The sequence below is a fragment of the Arctopsyche grandis genome, chromosome 5 (genome assembly GCF_051622035.1).
Source record: "Arctopsyche grandis isolate Sample6627 chromosome 5, ASM5162203v2, whole genome shotgun sequence".
Taxonomy (NCBI): domain Eukaryota; kingdom Metazoa; phylum Arthropoda; class Insecta; order Trichoptera; family Hydropsychidae; genus Arctopsyche; species Arctopsyche grandis.
The window spans coordinates 31,487,220-31,512,237 of NC_135359.1; the positions used below are offsets into that span (position 1 = coordinate 31,487,220).

General features: G+C 35.2%; 1 protein-coding gene across 1 annotated transcript; it reads right to left on the reverse strand.

Annotated features, from left to right (window-relative positions):
* Window positions 1-2,574: 2,574 nt before the first annotated feature.
* Window positions 2,575-24,579, reverse strand: pod1 (coronin). The gene is made up of 21 exons (XM_077431684.1): window positions 24,483-24,579; window positions 20,201-20,594; window positions 19,944-20,130; window positions 18,860-19,063; window positions 18,561-18,782; window positions 16,416-16,543; window positions 16,195-16,344; window positions 12,863-13,070; window positions 12,685-12,783; window positions 12,452-12,572; window positions 12,147-12,368; window positions 11,967-12,064; window positions 7,497-7,610; window positions 7,204-7,419; window positions 6,862-7,127; window positions 6,668-6,789; window positions 5,597-5,735; window positions 5,309-5,515; window positions 5,102-5,237; window positions 3,765-3,916; window positions 2,575-3,688 (listed from the first exon to the last, which is right to left on the reverse strand). The coding sequence occupies exons 2-21, from the start codon at window positions 20,507-20,509 to the stop codon at window positions 3,596-3,598; spliced, it is 3,393 nt and encodes a 1,130-aa protein (XP_077287810.1). The 5' UTR covers window positions 20,510-20,594; window positions 24,483-24,579; the 3' UTR covers window positions 2,575-3,595.
* Window positions 24,580-25,018: the final 439 nt, after the last annotated feature.

Here is a 25,018-nt window from a genome sequence, read left to right on the forward strand (position 1 = left end):
TAATGATGTAGCGAAAAACAAAGCCGACAAAAAATAAAAATAAAATAAATAAATAAGCATAGAGTACATTTATTGCAGTGCTATTTATTTATCTTCATTACATATTTCAAGTTCCAAAAAACACTTTTCAAGAAACCAAAGCGGAAGCGACACCAAATACACTATAAAAGTACAAAAAGATCATTCTTTTTTTCATATTACTCTATTTAATTACAAATATCAAAGATAATACTCTACATACATAGTTTTTGTTTGTTTTGTGTTTAAGTATCGTAGCCTCTGGATTTGTAACACTTACACAAGAGTCTATCGTGAAGAATAATACACTCGGGGAAGATATAAATATAACACGCATCGACTAATCCATTCCCTGATATGATGATATACGGCCGCACACGTTTTAACCCTCTTATACCCTACTCAATATACAAAAGGAAAAATCATACGCTACGTGGAAGATTCAATATGTACACCATAATATAATAAGATAAATTGAACAATACAGACAATGATTGGAGAATTATGTGTAATTATACCGTACGTGCACACACACACACACACACACACACACATAAACACACATCTCGTATCGGAATGTTCGTTTTAAAAACTTCACACTATACAAAAATGGCAATATTGGTGATAAAAAGCGTACAGATCGTTCAAAATATCTTTTGATTTTTATTTCGTTCATATTTCAATGGTTTTTCGATACACACCCGAGACTAGAAAACGTGTACAATCGACGCCGTCGCGATGACCTGACAATTTGGACTCGTCAAATCAAGACGGTCTCGATCGGACACATAAAAAATCAAATCCAAACAAACATCAGCACAGAGAACAGATTAATTCTTATTGTTATCGTAATCAAATGCGGCTGTGCAACATTTGTGCAAGTAAAAAAACTATTTTTGTAAATTTGTCACCATTATTTTGGACCACATTGGTTTGAGCGTCTTTGTGTTTCGATGAAAAACAAATAAAGTGTAATTAATAAATTGAATAATAATAATTAAAAAAAAAAAAACAAAGCAACGAATGATAGGAAAAGCTAACATACTTATATAGCAATGGCACAAGCAAAATCATGACGATTAGAGATACGTGTAAAAAATTAACACATTCACGCTTTTATTATTTTTAATACTCATTTGAAGCTGTATTCTCCGAATAGACACCCGTTTGATGCATAAAATTAAATAAATAAATGCAAAAAACTGACCAAAAACATACATATAATAAAACCACGTATCCCCAACGATAATATACGTACGTATGTATTTATATATATATATATATAAATATTTATTCATAAGAGTATTTTTATCGTATCAAAAAAACATAAATATACGTGTGATAAACTTATTTTGAGCAATGGGATGTATACTGATTGTTTTCAAAATTGATATATATATATATATATATATATATATGATAATATAATGTTACAAAATATTTTACTATATTATTATTAGTAGTATAATAATTATCAATAACTACACAAGTGAAATTTTATTTTATTCTACATCAGTATTAATTTACCACAAAAAAAAATAAAAAAAAACAAGATTAATAATACAGACACTCATATATTTCTAAACACATATTTCGTGTCATATCGCTTTCAAGTTTGAGATATGTTCATTATTTATTGAGTTGCATATCTCATTGTATAGAAAAACAATAAAAAAAAAATTGTTCAAGACTTGTATAATATATTGCAATAAAATTTTACATTATGCTCGCTTTAAATAGACGTTCAAAAATAATAAAATCGTTTAATTATGTATATAAAAAAATATTAATATTCACACAAAAAAAAAAACCTATCGAATTATCACCAGAAAATAATAATAATAAATGGTTAATTTATTTATGTATTTATTTAAAATGATAATCACTGCTTCGTATGTATGTATGTTTAATATTGCAATAGCATTTAGTAAAAAAATTATCACAATAATCTCACTCTTGGTATTTTTCGTGAGGCGTTGATGTTTAATAATATAATGGTTGTGGCTATTTGCAGGTACTATATCTGCGACAGGCGCAAAGCCTTCTGCGCATGCGTGTAAACTGTCACTGTCAGCGTGTTTACTGATAAAATTTTGTTTTAAACCTCTTAAAATTTAGTTCGAACTCGTAAAGTGACGTAGTATGAACGATTGATTAAATATATAAGATTAAAATAATGAACGATTGATTAAACAAGTCTAGCATACATTAAATGTAAGAAATTATAATCGGATTATAAATTCACACGCATGCGCAGAAGGCTTTGCACCTGTCGCAGATATAGTACCTACAAATAGCCACAACCTAATATAATACGTATATATAATAATGATATACGAGAATGCGTATGAAAAAATAGTCATGGCAATAGTAATCCTAAAAAATATATATAAATATGTATATATACGTTTAATATCAATAGCTTACACCTATAAAGGCATTTAGTAAGCTGATTGGAATAAGACTAGAGATCAAGTAATTTAAATATAAATTTATACATTTCCCTCTATCTCTTTCTCTCACTCGGCTGTTTTGTATTTTTTTTTTTTTGTATTTACTTAAATAGCGCAGATTTTGTGTTAACATTGAAATAGACTAACAACTCCTTATTTAAACAACAGTGGTTTCTGGAAGTAAACTGATAATAAAGACGTACCGATGAGTCGAAAGACAAAAACATCACTTCACAGAACTGAATATAAATAAATGTGAGACTAAAATATTGTCATGTGACACAATCACCAGTAAAATAAATAAAAATGTAAAATGTAAAAATTTATATAAATAAGAATATATTGCACAAAAGTATTAAACAGTACAAATTAAAAAAAAAAAAGTATACTTAGTAAAAAAATTCATACGTGGAATGATGTAAATTTTAGGTAAAATCAAAAAACTCAAAAAAGAGGTTTGTAAAAAGGAACTATCGGCAAAGTATGCCGATATTTTCACCGCGACGTACATATGAAAAATTCAACGTGATTCAAGTTTAATTTTGGTCAATGCATTGAGCAGTCGTCAATATGTACTATTATATAAAATACATAATCTAATTTGTAAAAATACTTGATTATTTAAAATTGCATCCACGATCGATCGGTATAAAAAAAGTCTTTCATAATAAATAATTAAAATAAATTTATAATATATAAATATCGACGTACAAATGCGTGTAAAAAATACTACACAAAACCAACTACGATTTTGGCAATTAATTATCACAATTCGGTCATGACATGAAAATCAGAAAACATTAAAAACTACAACCTAAGTAAATTTAGAAAACCATAGGAATGAATACACGTAATAAAACGAAAAAAAAAAAATGGCATACTGCGAGACTTGATGTAAAGTTGATGATTATCTAAATCTACATACATACATATATATATACCTTACGATATAAAATATTAGTTAGATGTCCACTACCAAAGAAGATTAGCATATTTTGGTAGCCGTATATATATATATATAAAACTTATATAGTATATAAAAAGGGTTCTAAAGCTGTATCTGCATATATTATTATTATTGTTATTGATAAGGGGTTCCTAAAATGTGTATATATCGTGAGCGTTCATTGATCCCATTCAGACTCGTCGACCCCCTCCATATTATCCTGCTCCAGCTTCAGGTTGATCTCCATTCTGGATGTGAGTGATCGTTGAATCTAAAACGAAAAATATAACATTGTAAACCAACGCGAATGCTGTATCAAATCAAGACCATTTTATATATGCAATAACCTCGTCTTGTTTAGTCTTGGTGATTCCAGCGATGTCCGGATTCCAGCCCAGCCTGTTATAAGGCTGATTACCGGAGACGGCCGGAGTTATCGCTTTAACGGGAGGCGTATTAGTAGCCGGAGATTGCAAACTTGGATTCGTCGACGCCGATACTACAAACAAAATAAATTTCAATACATAAAAAAAAATCGGATGTGACCAACCCATGTATTTGAGGAATATAAGGTCACAAAACAAAATTCGATAATTAAACATACATAACCGTTAACACATATCGGTTATGAGAGCGTTTTCGATACAAATTGAGCGCAAATGTAAGGAAACTTACACAAGACAAAAGTTCAACGTCCGGTTGTCGGATTTTGTTCGAAATTTTTTTATTACTTAAAATCACTATAATTATTATACACATTAAATATCAAGAAAATGAAAATAATTTAAAAGGTCAAAATAAAATAATGAAATATTGTTTTAAAAAAAAATACTACTTCCGGTTCACGAATTCTGACCAAAACCTTATCAGCTCTAAGTTACTACATAAAGAATACAAATATAAATTTTCAGCTTGATACGTTCAGGGGTGTGGACAGAATCGTGGTCACAATATTTTTGACCTTTATAAGAGGAAAAAATCCCACTTCCGGTTTATTAAATTTAGTGGTTTATTTTTATTTTCATCACGTCGATACAAGAATTATACTTGAATTTTTTCGTGAAGAACACACATGTTTAAGGGGTCGAAAAAAATAATGGAAGAAAAATCGAACAAGAGTTAACTACCACTTCCAGTTGAGGGATGATTACCAAATTTTATATATAACTTGTTATTACGCTTAAACTTCTAGATATGAAATTTCAGTTCAATAAACTAAAAGGTTTCTGGGAAAAACATAAAAAAACCTCGATTCTCTAGAGTAAAAGTACTACTTCCGGTTCAGGTAAAAATATTAGGGTATAAAATTTATAATTTCTATTACATATAAAAAAAATTCAGTCTGATTCGGTTAGCGTCTTGGGAGATAATTAAATTCAAAAACTTAAAAAAAAGAGGACCTTATAAGGGGAGGTACTATTTCCGGTCAACTAAAAAATTTACGTCATATTGATAAGAATTTCAGTAACCGATACTAAGTTTCAGTTCGATAGGACTATCGGTGCTCAAAATATCACCAAAATACACACACACATTTTTTCCAGACCATGAAAACGTGATCAGTGATCGATTCTGAGTACAAATCAGTCAAAATCTCGAGTTCGAATTTTCGCATGATCACAAAACCTCCTCTATTGTTACTACGTACATAGATAAAAATAAAAATCGAATAAATTACACTTACGAGTATCCATTCCTGGCGGTCGAAGCGACAGTAATTTCGGGGTACGGTCTATTCCTTTGAACCATTCCGTCGAGGTCACAGCAGGCTCCCAGTTGACTAGAGTAGGTGGGAAAAGATCGTCTTGGAAGAGTTCGCTCTGAAATTATTTTAAATTATTGCATTCATTGTACAAAAAGAAATACCACGTATTGCAAATATTATGCCTACTTTAATCCTAGGCACTGTGAAACTTAATGGTTCTATCGTTGTATTGGTGAGTCGTAAGGCTTTGGCGAATTCAACTTTGTCGACGGCACACTGATTCTTCGGCAGGAAAGACAATCCTTGATGCAGCGACGAGCTGCGATGATGAGACAGAGGGCAAAGATGCGGAGCTTCGTTTGTCACTTCGAAACAATATATCGTAGAATCACCCTGCACGAAATCAACAAACTTTAGCAAAACAAAAACCAATCCTTATCCAACGGAATACTAAAAAACAACGGAGACGCATACTCTTCCAGTGAGGAACAACGTCGAACTATCCTCATCGTAATACGGGATCAAAATTGCCGGGGAAACATCTAGGCCGACTGTGTTAAGTGGGGCAGACAAGTCGGTAGCACTGAAGACCATCAATTGCCTTTCCGATACTCTGAAATAAACGATGAAAATATTATCTTAACAAAAGTGACATTTATATATTAATTTTGATTTTTAAATGCTTTTTATTACGACTAAACTATGTTCACAATACATCTTATATCTATTTTATAATAGCTACTGATCTACTGATCATTTTCTATTTTACAATTTTAATTTAATTTTGTTAGTAATCATATAGTATTATATTATTATAATGTTAATGTACAGCATAATAGGACAAAGAGCTCAAAAACCTATTTACAATTCTTATAAATGCTCATAATACATCTAATACATAACATTAACCCTTTGCCCACGGCAATTAATATAGCGAACAAGCCCTGTACGCGGCACCTTTTTCGCGAATTTGGCAATCGAGTTTTCGACCTTAAATACAGATTTTAATATTTACTCAAGTAACCAGATATGTTAATTAACACATAAAGTATTATTTTAAACAATAAAATACATAATATATCTCGTAGTCTTGGCTTAATTGTCAAATAATCATTCTTCATACAATTGAGACGTATCGTCGCCATTGTTCAACAGACGTGACATAAACGAGGTTTCAGTATGGTTCCACAAAAAATTAATTTTGACTGGTATATATTCATTTTAAGCAAATTGAATAGATGGCATTCAACTCTCAGTAATATATTCAACCAATTTTGAACCTTAAAACAGTTGAAATAGGCGCATATAAGGCTCAAAATCCCGTGCAAAGTTCAGAAATTCTATGGAAGACAGCCGCGCTACAGACTTGTCGCGCAAAGCTTCCATAGGAGACGGCCGCGGGCAAACGGTTAATTAAAGACTGTGTTTTATATATTAATTAAGTTTTATATATTAATTAAGTTTTATATATTAATTAAGTTTTATATATTAATTAAGTTTTATATATTAATCTGTGTTTTATATATTAATTAAATGGCAACTTACTTATCAAATCCAGTGACAACTATATGAGATCCGTTTAAAGCCCAAACAATACGAGCTCCTCTACTTCCGACAGGTCCTTTGCCTTCACGTATAGGAACATCAGACGACCTCGGTTTATACACCTACAAAAAATCCACCGTAAAATATATCGATAGTTTCAAAAGCAGCAGTCAACACCGAAAGCATCGACTTACCCTAATCAATCCATCCTTGCTGACTGTGGCCAATAATACACCGCACGGCGACCATGCCAATGCGAATATCTGATCCTTGTGACCAGTCAACAAAATCTTCTCCTTGCAATCATCGTCGATGGTCACCAAATCCCAGATCTTAACGGTGAGATCGTGCGCAGCGGTGACGAGCACATCGGAAGCCCGCGGATGAAACTTCAGCAGGTAGATCTTATCGGAGTGTGCGGCCAGCATACGCGCCGGCGAATTCGTCGGCTCCGACAGACCTGCCACAAAACAATCACAAACATGAGAATAGCCACTACTAAAATTACAATTATACAAGTGCATTTATATTCAAACCTTCTTCGGGTATGATCCACTCTCGTACGATACCGTCGTCGCACGCTACCATCAGTCGTGCATCGTTGAAGGGATCCCATTGCCAATCGCACAAAGCGTTCGGATGCAACAGAGACGGTGTGACTCCGTCGGGAAGACGACCGCAAGTCTTCAGCTCGAGGACAGCGACGCGTCCACCACCACCACCAAGCGGGACGGCCATTCGATGAGGATTAGCTGAATATTACATACACTCTTCAATTATGACTGACTGTCCCGAATACCTCAATAGTGAAAATCAACTGTGAAATTACCGTGAAAACCGTCACATTCTCCAGATATTTGACGGCTGACATTCTTGATGTTTTCGACATGTGTAGACTTGTGACCGGGTGTGCCTTTCAAATGCCGGAACTTCGAAACACGACCTGATGAAAGCATTATATGTAATACATAGGCGAGAATTAGGATCGAAATACCAATATATCAGATAGATATATTGGTATTTCGATCATATTGTTACGTACACCGCCGAGTAAGTGCAATCGGATTAGGCCGAATAGCATCCCAGAGACTGTTTGACCGTTATAATTGGTTTCAAGGATTGTCTCCAGACTAAGTGCAAGTAGGCTAAACAATGGCCACCGAATTGGCGTAGTAAGCGGCACCCGGTCCCTTCTCAGAAGTGATCGATGGCGTGGGACTGAGTGTAATGGGAATACATATCCGGGTAAATGCCTAAACAATGGGGAAGTAACCGGACGTCGCAGATGCCCTGAGCGACCTGTCCGTTATAAGGCGGTACTTAGGCGATATCGAGACATTCTGGACAGAGCACTGGCAGTGCATGTATCTCCTTAATCACCAATAAATGCTGTGAAACGACTTTGACCTTTTACTTGGATCCTCCACCCACCCCTACGCAACAATATCATATATATAATATCGCTATTCTGTCTGTATAAGTGTCTGTCTGTCATATATTAACCAGCAGCGTGGTCTAGTGGTGAATGTTGAATCATTTCGTACTTGATGTTACGAGTTCGATTCACCGCTAAGTCTCGCTGTGGGCCAGACCTTGATTTGTCTAGGTCGATCGTTTCTTATCAGAATTTGCCAATTTTTCTGATTTTCATTGAAACGATTCCTGTAAAATTGGCGTTTCCTTCCCAATTTTCTGTTGCGAACCTTTAGTTATTGTTATATCTTAGGTTTCGCCATATTGCTCACCATAGATGTCTCTGCGATTGTTTATCGAATATAAAAATTCGTATTGTTACATGAAAGTTATTCATCGTTATTTATCCTATGAATACGATGTTTGTAATATATGTATACTGACCATAGATGTCAGATATTTAGATTTACATGTATCTATGTAATAATTATGTGGACCAGGAAGGCGCATTTGGGGTTTACCTGTTAAGCCTTCCTGGTATATTTGTATATATGTATGTGAAAATATGTATGTAAATAAAATAAATAAAATATATGCCAGCCACTAGTCTACCCTCCTGGCTTATAGAACATTCTACATATATAGTACTTCCACCCCTTTTTTCTGGCTTAAATTAAAAATAGTAAATTTTAAGCGTTGGAAAAATTTATAACTTTTAATCATATCATCATCTATATAATATCGCTATTCTGTCTGTCTGTCTGAGATAACGCTCGCCGTACTATACTGAGATTTCGATTCCACATACATGCATATGTATGTCACAGCTAAACCACTGCCAAAACGTATATACGAATACAATAACAAAATAAAAAAAAACTTCTATGTATACTAATGGCTACGAATGTTTCCTCTTAAAGCATCGTAGAAGTCTCAGTCGGAGTGCTATACTGAGATCACGTGTGGTTAGGTCTTTTTTCAATTTCAAGAATGTAACTCTTGCTTGCTCCACTCTAACGCGAATTTCCTTTCCACTTTCACACGTTTCACTCAGATAGCACCCAAGATATCTAAAACCATCCACTCTCTCCACGACGCTGCTATTGATCTGTAAATGAGAACTGACCGTATTGTGCGCCGACTTGCTGAATATCATCCATTTGGTCTTTTTTGTATTCAGCTTCAACCCCGCCCTATAGCTATGCACAACAACTGCGTCCAGTGTTGCCTGTAAGTCGTTGAAGTTCGTGGTCAGTAGTACTGTATCATCCGCGTACCGAATGTTATTAATTACTGTGCCATTTGACATAAATATTAGTACCGTTTATTACCTATTTAATAATTAAGCAATTACTAAAGAAAAACAAGGTAAGCAAGTGCTATCAAACAAAATATATATTCGGAATTTGAATTTTAAAAAAAGGCTTTAATTAAATCTATTAAAACAAAATATAATTTTTATAATGTATATTCAACCATTTTTTCGACAAACTTTCAACACAGCATACTATGTAATATAATAAATATTTGGGACGTTTTTTGAAATAGAACTGAAGATAATTCGGATATGACGGTAAAAAATTGAGACACATATCTATCATATATGTATATTATAATATATTCATGTTTATGTATATATCGTGCAGACCAATGCTGAGAAGACAGATAAACCTTCCAGAAAGAGGACTCTCAATGATATGGAAACCAATGATGAACCCAAAAAATCATATTTGAAAAAATTACTAGCCAGAAAATATAAAAAATTAATGGAATCGGAATTGACGTGTCCGATTTGCACAGAAATTTATATGCAATGCACCACTCTATACTGTGGCCATTCGTTTTGCCATTACTGTTTAGAAAAGTGGAAGAAACACAAGCTACAATGTCCAACGTGCAGGTAAAATTAATCGTAAATTTTCATATGTGATTAAATGTAATATGTAAAAGAAAGAGGACTAAACCGAAGCCCGACACTTTATATACGTGCAACTTTTATTGCAGGACGAATATAACTTCACAGCGTTCAAATTATGCAATAAATTCTTTAATAACAAAAATGATTTCAAAATTAGACCGAGACACGAGAAGAGATAGAACCTTCGAGTATCAACGACGCAGTGAGTTTTGAACACTTATAATCGCAGATGCCATATTACTCGACTTTTTAGTACATATGTGGAGGTAATTTGAGGCAATTTGCAAGACTAGCTTTCCACTCAAACAATAAATCCTTATCCGAGCAGGTACTCGTACTACCCGAATACTTAAAAAGTCGAGTAATTTGACATCCCTATTTATGAATAATTATATTATCGTATATGTATGTAATGGGTTTGGTGCAAACGATCAACAAGCGCCAGATAGACTGAACCACAAAATAACTGGATGGCTGCTTTAAACGCAATTCTCGACTTCACAAATGATAGATTGCACATCAGATGACGAGTAACCTTTCGATGTGCACAGATGCAATTATTAAATTGGTAATTATTAAAATTGAGTTGGATCTTTCTGGCGAGTTTAATAAGACAAAATTCGGAACTAAAGTATCAGAAGCACAGAACGTATACAGGGTAAGTGTATGTCGGGACTTTGGGTAGATTTCGCTTAGTGTAAGTGCGAGCAGTGCGCACGCATAAGGTACACGTGTCGTTATCTGTGGTTCTGTCTGTCTGGCGCTTGTCGATCGTTTGCACCGCATCGCTATATAATATCGCTATTCTGTGTCCGTGTGTCTGTCTGAGATAACACTCGCTGTACTATCAGTGCCGGTTTTTTACCTTTTTTTACATACCGCCTTTACGTTTCACTTACGATTACAATTCAGGAAAAAGTTTGCCTCTTATCCGATCGTTTTCGTACTTTGCCATATTGCTCAGTTTGGTCATCAATATAAGTTAATGGACCCTCTGCAATTACGATAGAGATAAAATATCGTATAAGAAGCATTTCAGGTCCGAAGATTTTTAATCTCGGTGACAGTTGGTAGTCATGAATTTCATATTAAAAAATTAAATATAAATATATTTTAAAGGTATATGCAAAAAAATTCGACGGCTTGCGGATTGAACACAGGACCGACACATTTCTTTTAATTTTGTTTTATTTAATAACCCATGCAATGATATTTATAGTATAAATCTAATACTAAGAAATAAATTTTATTATTTGAGCTCCGTAATAAAATTCAAATAATATAACCCTTGCAATATTTTGTACATACATACATACTATTTTTTTATTTATTTGATGGTCTAAATAGAGAATATTTGAGATAAAATTTTCAATTGATGTTGTTTTGAAATTGATTATAGATGAACTGCTACAAAAGAAAAGAAAAAGAACGAACCCTCAATAAACACATGAAACGATGATCAAAGTGAAGCTTGCATTCATAAATTTTTTGTTAAATTTGTATTATATATATATATATTTGTAACGAGTGTTATTATTAGTATTTGAACATAATCATTTAATAAAATAATTTAATTTATTGACAATATCAACTTAGCAACGTATTTGAATTTAGACAATTTCATGGTAGTGGCCTATGTCCGAATACGGATTATAAGAAGAATGATTTTAAAAAAGATTGAATACAAATAAAGTAAATAGAATCACATTGTGTGTAATAGAGTTAACAATTGATCGCTGAAATGTAGCGGTAATCACTAGCTTTCCAGATTAATTAGAAATTTGTAGTTAGACTACACTTCTTAGCAAAAAGACATTGAACAAATAATAAATAGGTGCCGAGTGGAAACAAAGTATACATATATGAATACTACATAATTCTTACAACCATTATATCTACATATACATATATTTATATTAATAAAAACAAACTATTGCACATAAAAATCAAACAATAATATGTACATACCAAACACAGTCGAAGTCCTTTTAGTAGAAGGATTCGGAATAGAAGTCCTCTTTTCTTCTGGCTCTGGACTTCTTCGAGACTTCAACGAATCACGACGTCTACAATACAATCAATCATTCAAAACACATTCCAATAATAAATGATTAATTTATATATTATACATTTGCCGAGAAAAAATACCTGATTGGTGTCGGCGACGATTGATTGGCTTCGACAGCTGCGGCCGTAGCCGCTATCATACCAGTGGACGCTGTCTCTTGAACGCTGACACTGCGTCCTTCATACATTCGCCTACGTTCTGCTATACTGCTACGTTGATTACCAGCTCGTTCAAATTTTCCAATGGCATCGTCGAAAGTGTCATCGGTGACACACGTATCAGCACCTTCTTTGGAATTTGGCCTACGAATTTTAAATGATTAACACAAACTCTTTACACAATTTGACATTACAATAATACACAAGATATATACAAAATAGCATACTTGACTTCGAATAATCGCCTCCTTTCAGCTGTGCTCGGCGTCTTTGGTTTGTAGCCCGAATCGGAAGAATTTGGTTCTTCTTCAATGCTTGAATCCGACTTGCCGTTTTGATAGTCGTTTTCTATATTGACAATATTCAATTAACGTAAAATTTAGTAATGTCTAATCAATCAAATTCAACTAAAAAGTTGATTTTAAATGATTTCATTAAATTATATGACGTGTATTTATACCTTTCAATGGATTTGCTTCAACGTCACTCGTAGGAGACTTGTCATCATTGAAATTTTCAATGTTTGACATTTCTTTTTGGGAGTTATCGTCAGAATTACCTAAAAATTGAAATGTTAAAATATAACATACATATGTATGATTCAATTTGAAAAAATAATTGGACATGTTTCACAATACCTTTGGAAGGACTAGATTTCTGCTTCACTGGAGACATATTTTCTTTGTCGGGAGAACCTCCATTGTTGTATTGCAAAGGCGGACTCTGACTCTCTTGAGATCCATTACCAGATTGAGTGACAGGCGCAGACGGTACGCTGAACACCTTATCGAATGAAAACTCTTGACTGTTCTGCGATGAAGAGAAAGGCTTCGGCCCGAGACGAGGCTAAAATCACATACAAATACGATAAAAATGCCATTTCGCAAACAGTAACCACACACAGACAAAACAAAATCAATCAAAACAATAAATAAATAAAACCAAGGAAATCATAAAAATATATTTGTGCCTAATACAAAAAAAAAAAAAAAATACAAAAAATAATGTGCAAATAATACACAGCAAACGTTTCAATCTTCGATACCTTGTATCCCGTAGGATTAGTCTGAGCGGTAGTTCTTGGTCTGGCAACAGGACGCGGTACTCCATTCACAACATTCACATTCGAATACGACTCTTCGCCGCTGCCGGCTTCGGAGATCGAAGACCGAGGCATCGGTTTGGGGACGGCGACAGACGAGTTGCCGTTCAACGATACAGATTCGGAAGCATTGTCATCGGCAGCAGTGGTAAAACCATTAGTTTTGTGATTCGAATCATTTTCGTTTACATCATCGGCGATTGTTTGGCCCCCTTGATCGCTCTCGGGCAAGTCATTGCTGCAGTCCATCTGATCGAGAGTTTCATCGACTTGATTGTTTTGATTTTTTTCGTGATTGTCAACGATTTTAGGTTTGTCTTCTTTCTTTGGCTTTTCAATGCCTTTGACTAGATCTTTAACGTTGACAAACTCTATACGGGACAACTGTTCCGAGTCTTTAACAATGTCTGGTTGCTCGACAGGGGGTACTATTTTAGGTTGTGGCTTTATTAAGGCCGTCGGAGGTGAATTGATGGGTTTTGCGGACTTCGGAGTTGGATCTACCATCGCTTCGAGAATTTTTACATATTCCGATAGCGACCCTCGATGAACCTAAAATTTTAATCGCAATGAAAAATCCGCTCTTCTGATATTTTTTGGAATATTTTAAGACATTTTATGATTTTAATGTGAAATAATTTAGCAATATACCCTAATAAGCATTTTGCAAGACAAAATTCTCACTATTGAGTGTGGAGTTATTTATTTTTTAGGCATCCCTTATACATTATTTCTAATTTGACAATATCTTTTAACACACCAAACCAACCCATGCCAAATCGTACTAGAATTTATCATACAGATATACATATTATGAAAAATAAGTGAAATAATAAGTATAATACATAACATAATACTAAACACCTACCGTCTGGACAAACGCCAAAATTACACACACCGATTAATGACATCAAAACACAAAATCCAAACACACAGAAACAAAAATCTTCAATATGCAACAAAAAGAAGCTGAAAAAAAATCGGCATGTTAAATAAAATAATGAAATAAGGTGAAAAAATTAACTACACATGCATTCGAATATCGTATGTATCGGATGTAAAAAAAAGCTTCGGAAATATTGATCTTTTTAAGTACCGATAATAATACTAAGCAACAAAATTCACATTCTTTACTTACCGAAGCGGAGACTAATCTCAATCTTTACCAAGTTTGACTCACTAAATTCGAATATGACAATGATTTCGTTGTTGTTTATACAAAGTAACTCAAAATTTAGGCGTGCTGTGTTTGTATTTAGAATCAATCAGTCAGATGTTTTTCTATTGATTGTGATTTTTATAACATTAAAATACGTATAATTTATTATCTAGCGAGTCAAAAATAGTTTTTAGTAGAATCTATTGGGCCAGTTTTACATTCCACTACATTTACAAGGTTTGTTTTTCAATCTCAATATTTTTTATCTGAATGTACTAATTCGAGCGAGTAGGAATCTCAATTCTTCATCTCGCTGTTGCATCATGCATACAGTCATCAACAATGGCATTTTTTAACTCAATTTAGAATCATTTACTCCTCAAATTAGTACATTTAGATAATATATTGATAATGAAAACGTATTGAAATATAAAACTGGCCCAATAGACACATAACCAGCAGAATAGACTAGTGGTTAGCATATAATGCTTTGAACAAAGTGGTCACGGGTTCAAATCCCACTGTTTTCTGCTAGCCAGGTTGGTTTGTGACTCCAAGTCGAGCGTTTCCTATCAAAGTTTGCCAATTTATCTGATTTTCATTGAAACGGTTCCAACAAATTGGCTACCTTACCCATTTTCTCGCAAATCTCGGGTTTTCAGCAATCTCGAATTTCACAAAATGCTGCAAATTTACAAATTCAACCATAGATGTCTCTGTGGGTGTTAATTGATTTGTATTTACTTTGTATGATACTAACATTACTTGTATCAAGAGTACAATGTTTCTGACCAGGAAGGCGCATTGGGGATACCTGTTAAGCCTTCCGTGTATAAATTAAAAATAAAATAAAAAATTGATAGTTTGAGAAAAAAATTTCAAAAGCCAAATTATATTTCATAAACGAGGGGAAAACAATAAAAAATCATAGCCATATTAGAACTCGATGGGTCAAACTTAGTAATGATTGATTAGTCTCTGCTCTGGTCATTTTTTTTTTTGTTGCTCAGTGTAATTAACACGTTCAAACCGGCGGCGTGTACCACCGGTGGCCACGCGGATAGTGCTATAGCAGACTATAATTTTACGGTTCCACTTCATTGAGCACCCCAACACTAAAATTCCTATAAAATTCTAAAGATTTAGGGACAACTCATTATATAAAGTGATTTAATGCCGTCACGCGTAATTGGGTGCCGATATGCGTGACAGTGCCGCCACATGGGCAAATGTATGAAATCATGCGCCAGGCTGAATGTGTTAAATCAATAATTTAATGTCCTTTAAAATTTTGTGTCAGTTTCATTGCAAAGGTAATGAACTTTTTTATTATAAATAAATTTTAGTTTATATAAAAATATTAAAAAAAAAAAAACCTTAAACTGTAGTCTGATATAAAATACGCAAAAGAACTTTCAGTAATCGACATTTTAAAAATTCCGCTTTTTTTTTTTACACCTGCTATATTCCGTCAAACTAAACAACAAATTGCACAACTCCAAAATTAAAATGATATGAAACAATTTGCGATTTAGATTGAAGATTTTGAATCATACAAGGGTTTGTCAGTACGTATATTATAATATATATATATATATTTATAATAGAAATCCACCACAATGGGAAAACAAAACCGGTGAATAAAATACAATACATATATACACACGTGACAACCTAACGACTCGTCAACAACACATTTTCAAACTCACCTTCTCGCTGCTCTCCGGACCACGCTTGGATGGATCGAGCGACATCTTGGGCACGGGATGATCCACACCCTTGACCCACATTGTCGAATTCAAGTGCGTTACAAAGCCGGGAGTATCAGGATAGAGATCGGCATGATAGTCTCTATACGTCTGTTGAACACGTGGAATATATTATCACATATGCCGCATGATTGAAAACACATGTTGCCAATCAAACTGACCTTTCTCGGAACTTGATACATTATAGGAACAACCATGCTTGAAGTCAATTGGAGAACTCTGTTGACTTCGCCTTCCATGACTCTGAGAGCTCGTTTCGGCACCAAGCATGCTCCTTTAGTTTGTTCACCTGGTTTAACAAAGATAGTACAAAATATGAAATGTTTGAAAAGAAGCATGATTAAAGATTGACATAAACAGTACTGGGCATTGAAATCGCATCACCTATAAATATTTTGAATTCTCGTTAGAAGGTCCCCTACTTTCTAAAATACTCTTTTTTTTTTTAATCAAAAGGGTAGTATTTCGAATGTTTTAAGGTATTCTATTAAGTTCTTGTGCGGATTTTAATTGAGTAACTACGATTTTCATTAACGTGGCGAATCGTGCGAAACTTGACGTGGCGAAAAAATGGCAAATAATTTCGCTATCTTCAACAGGATTGTCCACACGAAAAATTACGTTGCAGTTGAGTTGTCACCAGACAATTCTAGCACATTTCCTCAAAAATTATCGAGAAACGGGATCCATAAGGTAGTTGTGGCGTAAAAAAAACAACCCGCCAAGAAGATCGGACGATAAAACGTTCGTGTTTAAGCGTTAGATTCAAAACTGCCCAGGATATTAGAGGAGAATTCAGACAAACGACTGGAAAAAACATCAGCGCCGAAACTATAAGGAGACGACCGACAAGTAGGACTTTGTGCATGGCAGTTATGCGGAAAAAAACGGTTTGATTGGGAAAAATTCCGCAAAATTTGGACCAAAGATGATTGAGAGAATGTAATATTTACCGAAGAGAGCAAGTTTAATCTTTGGGACTCCGGTGGAATAAACTGGGTGAGGAGAATGACGAACGAACAGTGTTTTACGCGAATATGTAGTTAAAAACCGGGCGGCCAAATGATATGGGGATGTTTTTCGTATTACGGCATGAGGGCGCTACATTTTGTCAATGGCATAGTGAAGACTACAGACTATGAAAAATTTTTAGAAACATTTGTGCTGCCTTCTATTGAGCAACATCATTCGGAGTCAACTGACTTTATATTCCAGGGCGATTTTACACCTTGTCATCGGGCAAAAATTGTATTTGTTATATTTAAAATAAGTGATTGATATCATCAAACAAGTTTAATAACATTTTATTAAGTTTGCACCGCTATTTTTTTTACACATTGCCACTACAATGGCCAGGCAATAGTCCTGACTTACACACTATCGCAAATTTATAGCCCATCATAAAGCAAAGGGTACAAAAACAACACCCTGGAACAGATGATGAGTTTAATAAACTATGATGTGAAGAAATGCTAAAAAAATCGAAAAAAAGTATCAATGCCTTCATAAAAGCAAAATGAGGGTCTACTAAATATTAGATTGTTATTTATTATTGTCTTATGTCAATTGCCTTTGAATTTGAATTCATGGAAAAATATATACTATAATATTACTTTACTTAGAGACATTTGAAATAAATAAAAAAATTACCCTATTGTACATGTTTTTTAACAAAATTCTTATCTCGTCTTAATTTAAAATTATAAATAATCTTTTTTAATCGCAAAATATTGTTACGTACGCCGCGGATTAAGCGAATAGAATCCCAGAGACTGTGTGACCGTACCTATGGGACAGGATTATCTGTAACGGATATCTGTTAACGGATTAACTAAATGCATACCGTGCGACTGGTATAAGTGGTTTTAAGGATTAGCGACAAGCTAAGTGCATGAAGGCTAAACAATGACCGTTATTAGTTATTTCTCAGAATCGGTACGGGGAGACCCAATGTCGTGGAAATACATATCCGAATACATGACTATACAACAGGTAAACAGATTAGGCGTCCTGAGAGATCTACCCTTTATAAGGCGGTAGGTAGGGGATATCAGGGCATTCTGGACTGAACACTGGCAATACGTGTATCTCCTTAATCATCAATAAATGCTGTGAGACGACTTTTGGCCTTTTCCTTGGATCCTCCACCCACCCGTACACAACAATATGTTAAATAGTTGAAATCAAATAAATAAACCAAAATAACTCATATAATAGCTACATGTAATTAAAAAAAAAAACGAAAACATCAAACAATTGAAAGTGATGCGATTTCAATGCCCGTTAGTATTCAAATAAAAATGTACCTGAATGTCTTATGCCTTCGATCAAATACGGATCTCTATCGGAGACTTCCATGTAAGCGATGGTGGTATCGCCTTTTCCGGCCAAGAACAGCATACACGTGTCGGCATCGTACAAAGGCATCAGTATACCGGTGGAGCAATCCAACTCCAAAGTCTTCTCAGGCGTCGAAAGATTACGTATATCCCGTATTATCACTTGCCGTAGACGAGCAGAATCAAATCCTGAAGATATAATCCCCAATATATACAATATGCACAACCAATTCAAAAGTCAAAATTTTAAGTGATGAATGTGTTACCTGTTGTCAGAATCCTATCTTGTTCGCCGAGCCACACGACCCTACTATCCTTGATACTTTGATGACTCGTAGCCGTAGACACCAATGGGGTGGGTGACCTCGGATCGACGATTCGTACGCTCTTATCCTTGCAAGAGGTGGCGAGGAGTTTGCCGTCCCTCTTCCAAGACAGTGATTGAATCACATCACCGTGATCGTTATTGCCTATTTGACATAAACAGATGATTCTATGAGTAACGATTTCATTAGAATAAACATCAATAGCACTGAGCAACAAAAAAAATTACCAGAGCGGAAACTAACCAATCTTTACTAAATTTGACCCACTGAATTCGAATATGATAATGATTTTTGTTGTTTTGGGTCTCCTTTACGAGATATGAGGGTTTAAAAAAATGCGCAGTTTTTACAGTTTTTTGTCTTTGATTCAAAATCTAGTATTGCTGTGCTCAAAGTGAGTATTGGAATTAATAATCAGATGTTTTTCTATTGATTGTGATTTTTTATTGTTTTAAAATACTTATAATTAATTTTCTAGCGAATTTTAAAAGTCAAAAATATATATTTTTTTACGGATTTTTTACCTGTGCTATTTTGCATTTGTTTGGTCAGTTTTTTATTTCACCGCGTTCATAAGGATTGGTTTTCTATCTCCATATTTTTTATTTTTATCTAAACGTACTAACTCGAGCGGTAATTGCTAAGAAAGACTTTCGTTCAGTTTCCGTGAGCGTACACCAGAAACGTTGGTGCAAGCGGGATAGCAAGCGAGAGTCCGCCACTTAGGCGCGTAAGTGGCGGACTCCAACGCACAATCAATAGAAAAAACATCCGACTATTAATTCCAATACTCACTTTGAGCACAACAATACTAGATTTTGAATTAAAGACCGCAAAAGCCAAAAAACTGTAAAAAGTGCGCATTTTTTTAAACACTCATATCTCGTAAAGAAGTCCTAAACAACAAAAATCATTATCATATTCGAATTCAGTGGGTCAAACTTAGTAAAGATTGGTTAGTCTCTGCTCTGGTAACTCAAAAACGTGATTTTTTGTTGCTCAGTGTAATTAGCAGAATATTTACAAAATATTTCTTGTTGAGTGATGAGATCCCACAACGAAAGAACAGTCGCCGAAGTGACGTGAAGGAGACCGTCGGCGACTGGATTGAAACCGAGGGTTTCCACTCTTCGCTGCCGCTGGGAAAGAGTACACTCTGGATTCGTGAGAGACTCGGATAGGCCGTTCAATGGAATGTTCCAAATTTTCACCTGAACAAAATAGAACATTAAAGAAACGATCACATCAAGTCGGGTGATGTTGAGAGATGAATATAGTCACCAAGCAGTCTTGAGATCCGGTCGCCAGGAGACCGTCATGAAACGGCGAAAATTCCATGTCGGTGATGGTGTCGGAATGGGCGTGCAGCAAGGGCATGGTTTTGCTTTTCCGGCCGCAATCGTCCAGCGGCAAGACGGCCAGACTGGAGCCGACGTGCTCCCAGTTGAAAGCCATCACCGATGCAGACGCGCAAATATTATTGCCGTACGTTTGGTACGAGCCGACGCAGATGTCCCGTATGCAAGCCTCGGGCTTCGGGACGATCGGCGCCGCATTTTTATACTTGGACGCTTTGAACCGCCAAGCCATGATTGCTCCTCGTTATCGATCGCGTATTATTACTATTGTGTAAATCAGTCTGTCGATCAATCTCGGAATGTGTTGCTCGGAATGCCTAAAATGCAAAAAAAGAAAAAATGTCACAGCATTTAAACAGATTGGGAATCAAATTAATTTCAATGGTTCATAAATTAAATGCTCATTTAACCCTTTGCCCGCGGCAATAAATATAGCGAACAAGCCCTGTACGCGGCACCATTTTCGCGAATTTGGCAATCGAGTTTTCGACCTTAAATACAGATTTTAATATTTACTCAAGCAACCAGATATGTTAAGTAACACATAAAGTATTATTTTAAACAATAAAATACATAATATATCTCGTAGTTTTGGATTAATTGTCAAATAATCATTCTTCATAATTGTATGAAGACGTGACGTCACATAAACGAGGTTTCAGTATGGTTCCACAAAAAACTAATTTTTGACTGGTATATATTCATTTTAAGCAAATTGAATAGATGGCATTCAACTCTCAGTAATATATTCAACCAATATTGACCTTAAAACAGTTGAAATCGGCGCATATAAGGCTCAAAATCCCGTGCAAAGTTCAGAAATTCTATGGAAGACAGACGCGCTACAAACTTATCGCGCAAAGCTTCCATAGAAGACGGCCGCGGGCAAACGGTTAATAAGTAAGGTAATAAGGTGAAAATATCTTGAATTTTTTATCATGTGTGCATGTATATCTTTTCAGATCTGATTACTCTCTCATAGCTATCTGATTAATAAAAAAAAGTTTTTTAAAAACATACCTCTTCTATAATTTGTATATAAAATTATTATTTTGAATACAAACAATAATTTTATTTTACTACCGCCATCTATAATTAAAACTAATAAACAAACGATGGATAAACGTCAACGACTATCTCGCCGGGCAGATATCAAACGCGTCTTACACGATATTTTTGCACCATCGTAATGGCGGAGGATCCATTTACTTATATTGATGACCAAAATGAGTAATATGGCAAAGTATGAAAACGATCAGATACGAGGCAAACTTTTTCCTGAATTGTAATCGTAAGTGAAACGTAAAGGAGGAATGTAAAAAGGGCAGATTATGTCCGGATTGATAAATATGAACGATTGTGTTATCTCGTCTTACAAACAGGCGCTTAGTTCACTGTCAAATGCGAATGAGACTCAATGATATAATAATGGATTAAATATGAAAATTATTCAAGTTCAATACGATTAACAATTTTACATTCTTCTAAAATTGCAGAAATCATTGATCAACTTCTTTCATATACATATATAAGCACATACATATCCACCAGCCAGTAACATGGTTCGGTGGTTGCGTTGATACTTAGCACCGAGAGGTCACCAGGTTCGATCCGGTGACCTGACCGCAATTGAAAAGAATTTATTCCGAGTATAATCTTTAATGCTGCTGGTCACACTTGGATATTTGTGACTCCAAGTCGATCATTTCCTATCGGATTTTTCCAAGTTATCTGATTTCATTGTTGAAGCGGTTCCTCCGTCAAATTGACAAACACCATCCTACCCACTGTGTCATCACTATTTGAATATGATTTCAAAAATTTACTATCTATAACATAGATGTCGCGCAAATTTTCTTATATATAGTATTTGTATTTTGCTTATGTCTGGTCGTAGTGACGCGTTAGAGTATTCTGTAATGTCACTGTAGCTAATATGTAAATAAATAAATAAATAATAATATCGGATTTGCAAAAACTATAAATCGGTTAATTTTTCTACATATTATAACACAAAGGAAAACTATATAAAACATTATTATTTTATATACGTATTATATTGCTAAATATAATCTAACTATTCAACCTCAACTATATCATTATCATAATTCCGAGTTAAACTGCAATATTTAATGTGTATGTATATAAATATTACTTGCTGATAATTTGTTATCAATGCAAATGCAATGTAAGCACATATATATCATCATCCACAACTGTTCACTATCGACTGCTGGGTGAAGGTCTCTCCAACACGCTTCCACTCCGTCTTTTCCGCGCAAATCTCGTCCATCCCACCTCACAAATTTTCTTAATTAACCCATCTTACAATTCCAGCACTTCTTTTGTCCATTCTTCTAGCCACGAGACCCGCCCATTGTCATTTCAATCTCTTCACTCCATCCACTATATCCACTACCCTTGTCATACTTCTCACACATGTATCCCGTTTCTTGTCTTTTCTCGTTATGAGTACATTAGACTTTGTGTAGCAACTTGGCGTTCAATGTTCAAGTTTCACATCCATACATCATCACTAGCGAAACACAATGATCGAAGATCTTTTTCTTATGGCAAAGTGGGATTTTTGATTTGAAATCCACATTCACTCGACCAAATGCATTCCATCCTAGTTTCATATGTACATCTCTTTATTTAATTTTCTTTGATTAGAAAATATTCAAAAATCCAGGCAATTTGCATTTTATTTTAGCATTCCCAAGTAATTAACTTTATTTTGCATTTAGCAATGCAATGTTCTGCATTATATTAGCAATTTGCTACTAAATAAATAAATAAATTTCCATAGAAATTGGATATCATATATGCTATTATCTATTATTATCATCATAAAGATAAAATTTTAATGACCTGAAATAAACGGCGATTTGATTCAAGTGATGAAAAATCTGGCTATATTGTATGATGAAACACGAAAAAATGATTGAAATATTACTTTTTCACACAATGATGAACCAAATAAATGCTACATATTTCATGATTTTTTCAATATTTTAAAGCGAACGACAAATTTGTATAAATATTATTTTAGGGTGATAAAATGATTCGATTTATAACATTTGGATGAACCAGTATTTATAACATTTGTTTTGAAAGAATGTAATAATAAAAACATATAAAAACATAAAAACGCCAGCAGCATAGCTCGTTCGTTAAGCTTCTGCTTAGTGTCGTCAGGTGCCGGGTTCGATCCCATGAGCTGACCTCGAGTGAAAAATGAATTTTTCAGAGTATGCTGCTGGTCAGACCTGGATTTGTGACTCCAGGTTGATCGTTTCCTATCAGAGTTTGCCAATTTTCTCTGATTTCATTGTTGAAACGGTTCCCGGTAAAAATTGGCTAAAAATCCTTCCTATATATGTACAATATGTCACCATTATTTGTGTTTGAATAATGTGCAATAAATAAGTTTGTGTACAATTTCATCGATGTCTCAATGATTTGCGAGTTTTTCAGTGACTTGTATAATGAATAAAAAATGCTGCAATATTTGTAATTGGCCAGGAAGGCGCATCGGGGTTGCCTGTAAGGCCTTCCTGGTATGTGTGTGAAAAGAATAAATAAAATAAATAAATAAAAGCCTTGTAAACAAAAAAGGGCGTATGTTTTCTATTTGCTGGTGACTAATACAGTTCAACGCACACGCATCGTTGGCAAAAAACGAAATGCCTTTGTGAGATTAAAAAACCGTATGAAATAAATAAAATAATATAAAAAATGAAACACAGTAAAGAGAAGAAGAAGAAGAAGAAGAAGAAGAAGAAGAAGAAGAAGAAGAAGAAGAAGAAGAAGAAGTAGAAGAAGAAGAAGAAGACGAAGAAAGCTCGACAAGGGGGGGAACGGGGGGGGGGGCGATTAAAATCAATGAATTGTAAACAAAATCAATTCGACCAATCAATGAAGCGTGAGTAGATTTGAATGAAATGATGAATGAAATAGTGAATGAATTGGTACGAGTGGAATTGTTTGAGAAAGTGGGCGTGTGACACAGCGACCGCGACCGCGACCGCCACCGAGACCGAGACATCGAAACCGCGTACAGGAAGTGGGCGGGAGGGGCAGGTGGGGCGAGGGCGAGTCCGCGAGGGGTGGGGTGGGGTGAGGGGGGTACGAGGAGTCTCCGTGAGAGGAGGTGCTCCGGCAGGGCGCGGTGGGGCGGTGGGGCGGTGGGGCGGGGTCCTTACCGGCGTCGCTCCCGGCACTCGGCGCTCGCCAATCGCCAATCGCCACTCGCCAATCGGCTCTCGGCTGTCGTCGCCCGAACGCCGGCAACTACGGCTTAATGCACGGCCGATGCGCTCTTTCGACCAATACGCGACGTTTGCGCGACGCGCATGCGTCACCACAACAAAGGCTTTTCTCTTTCCACGTTCATGCTCTTCGTCTTTCAGCCAAATTTCAAAGCAAACAAACGCCGTTCTATTTAAAACGCATCACTTTCGGCTCGTACCTTTTTCAACAACCGGATTTACTATTTATTTATTTGTTTAACATACTTGGGGGAGAGAGGCATGCGTAGAGCACTGGATGGTTGGATGGGTGGTATCCGAGCCAAAAACCCTCATGGCCGTTGGTTGTCCTCTTACGGCTTCGGCTTTTGTTTTCTCTCTTTTACTCTGATCATCTGTCAGTCGTGCTAGATTCTCCCGTGGGTCCGGCGCCCGGTGATCCCGGCGCGAACCGCCAGATGCAGCGTCCCTCGTAAAAGCCGGCCTCGAAC

Bases quoted from the DNA above. Each gene is read 5' to 3' on its own strand.
- pod1 (XM_077431684.1), bottom strand. From the start codon at position 20,509: ATGGCTTGGCGGTTCAAAGCGTCCAAGTATAAAAATGCGGCGCCGATC. The intron at 20,131-20,200 runs GTGACTATATTC...TATTTTGTTCAG, and splicing joins CCGGATCTCAAGACTGCTTG to GTGAAAATTTGGAACATTCC. The intron at 18,783-18,859 runs GTAACACATTCA...TTATATCTTCAG, and splicing joins AGATAGGATTCTGACAACAG to GATTTGATTCTGCTCGTCTA.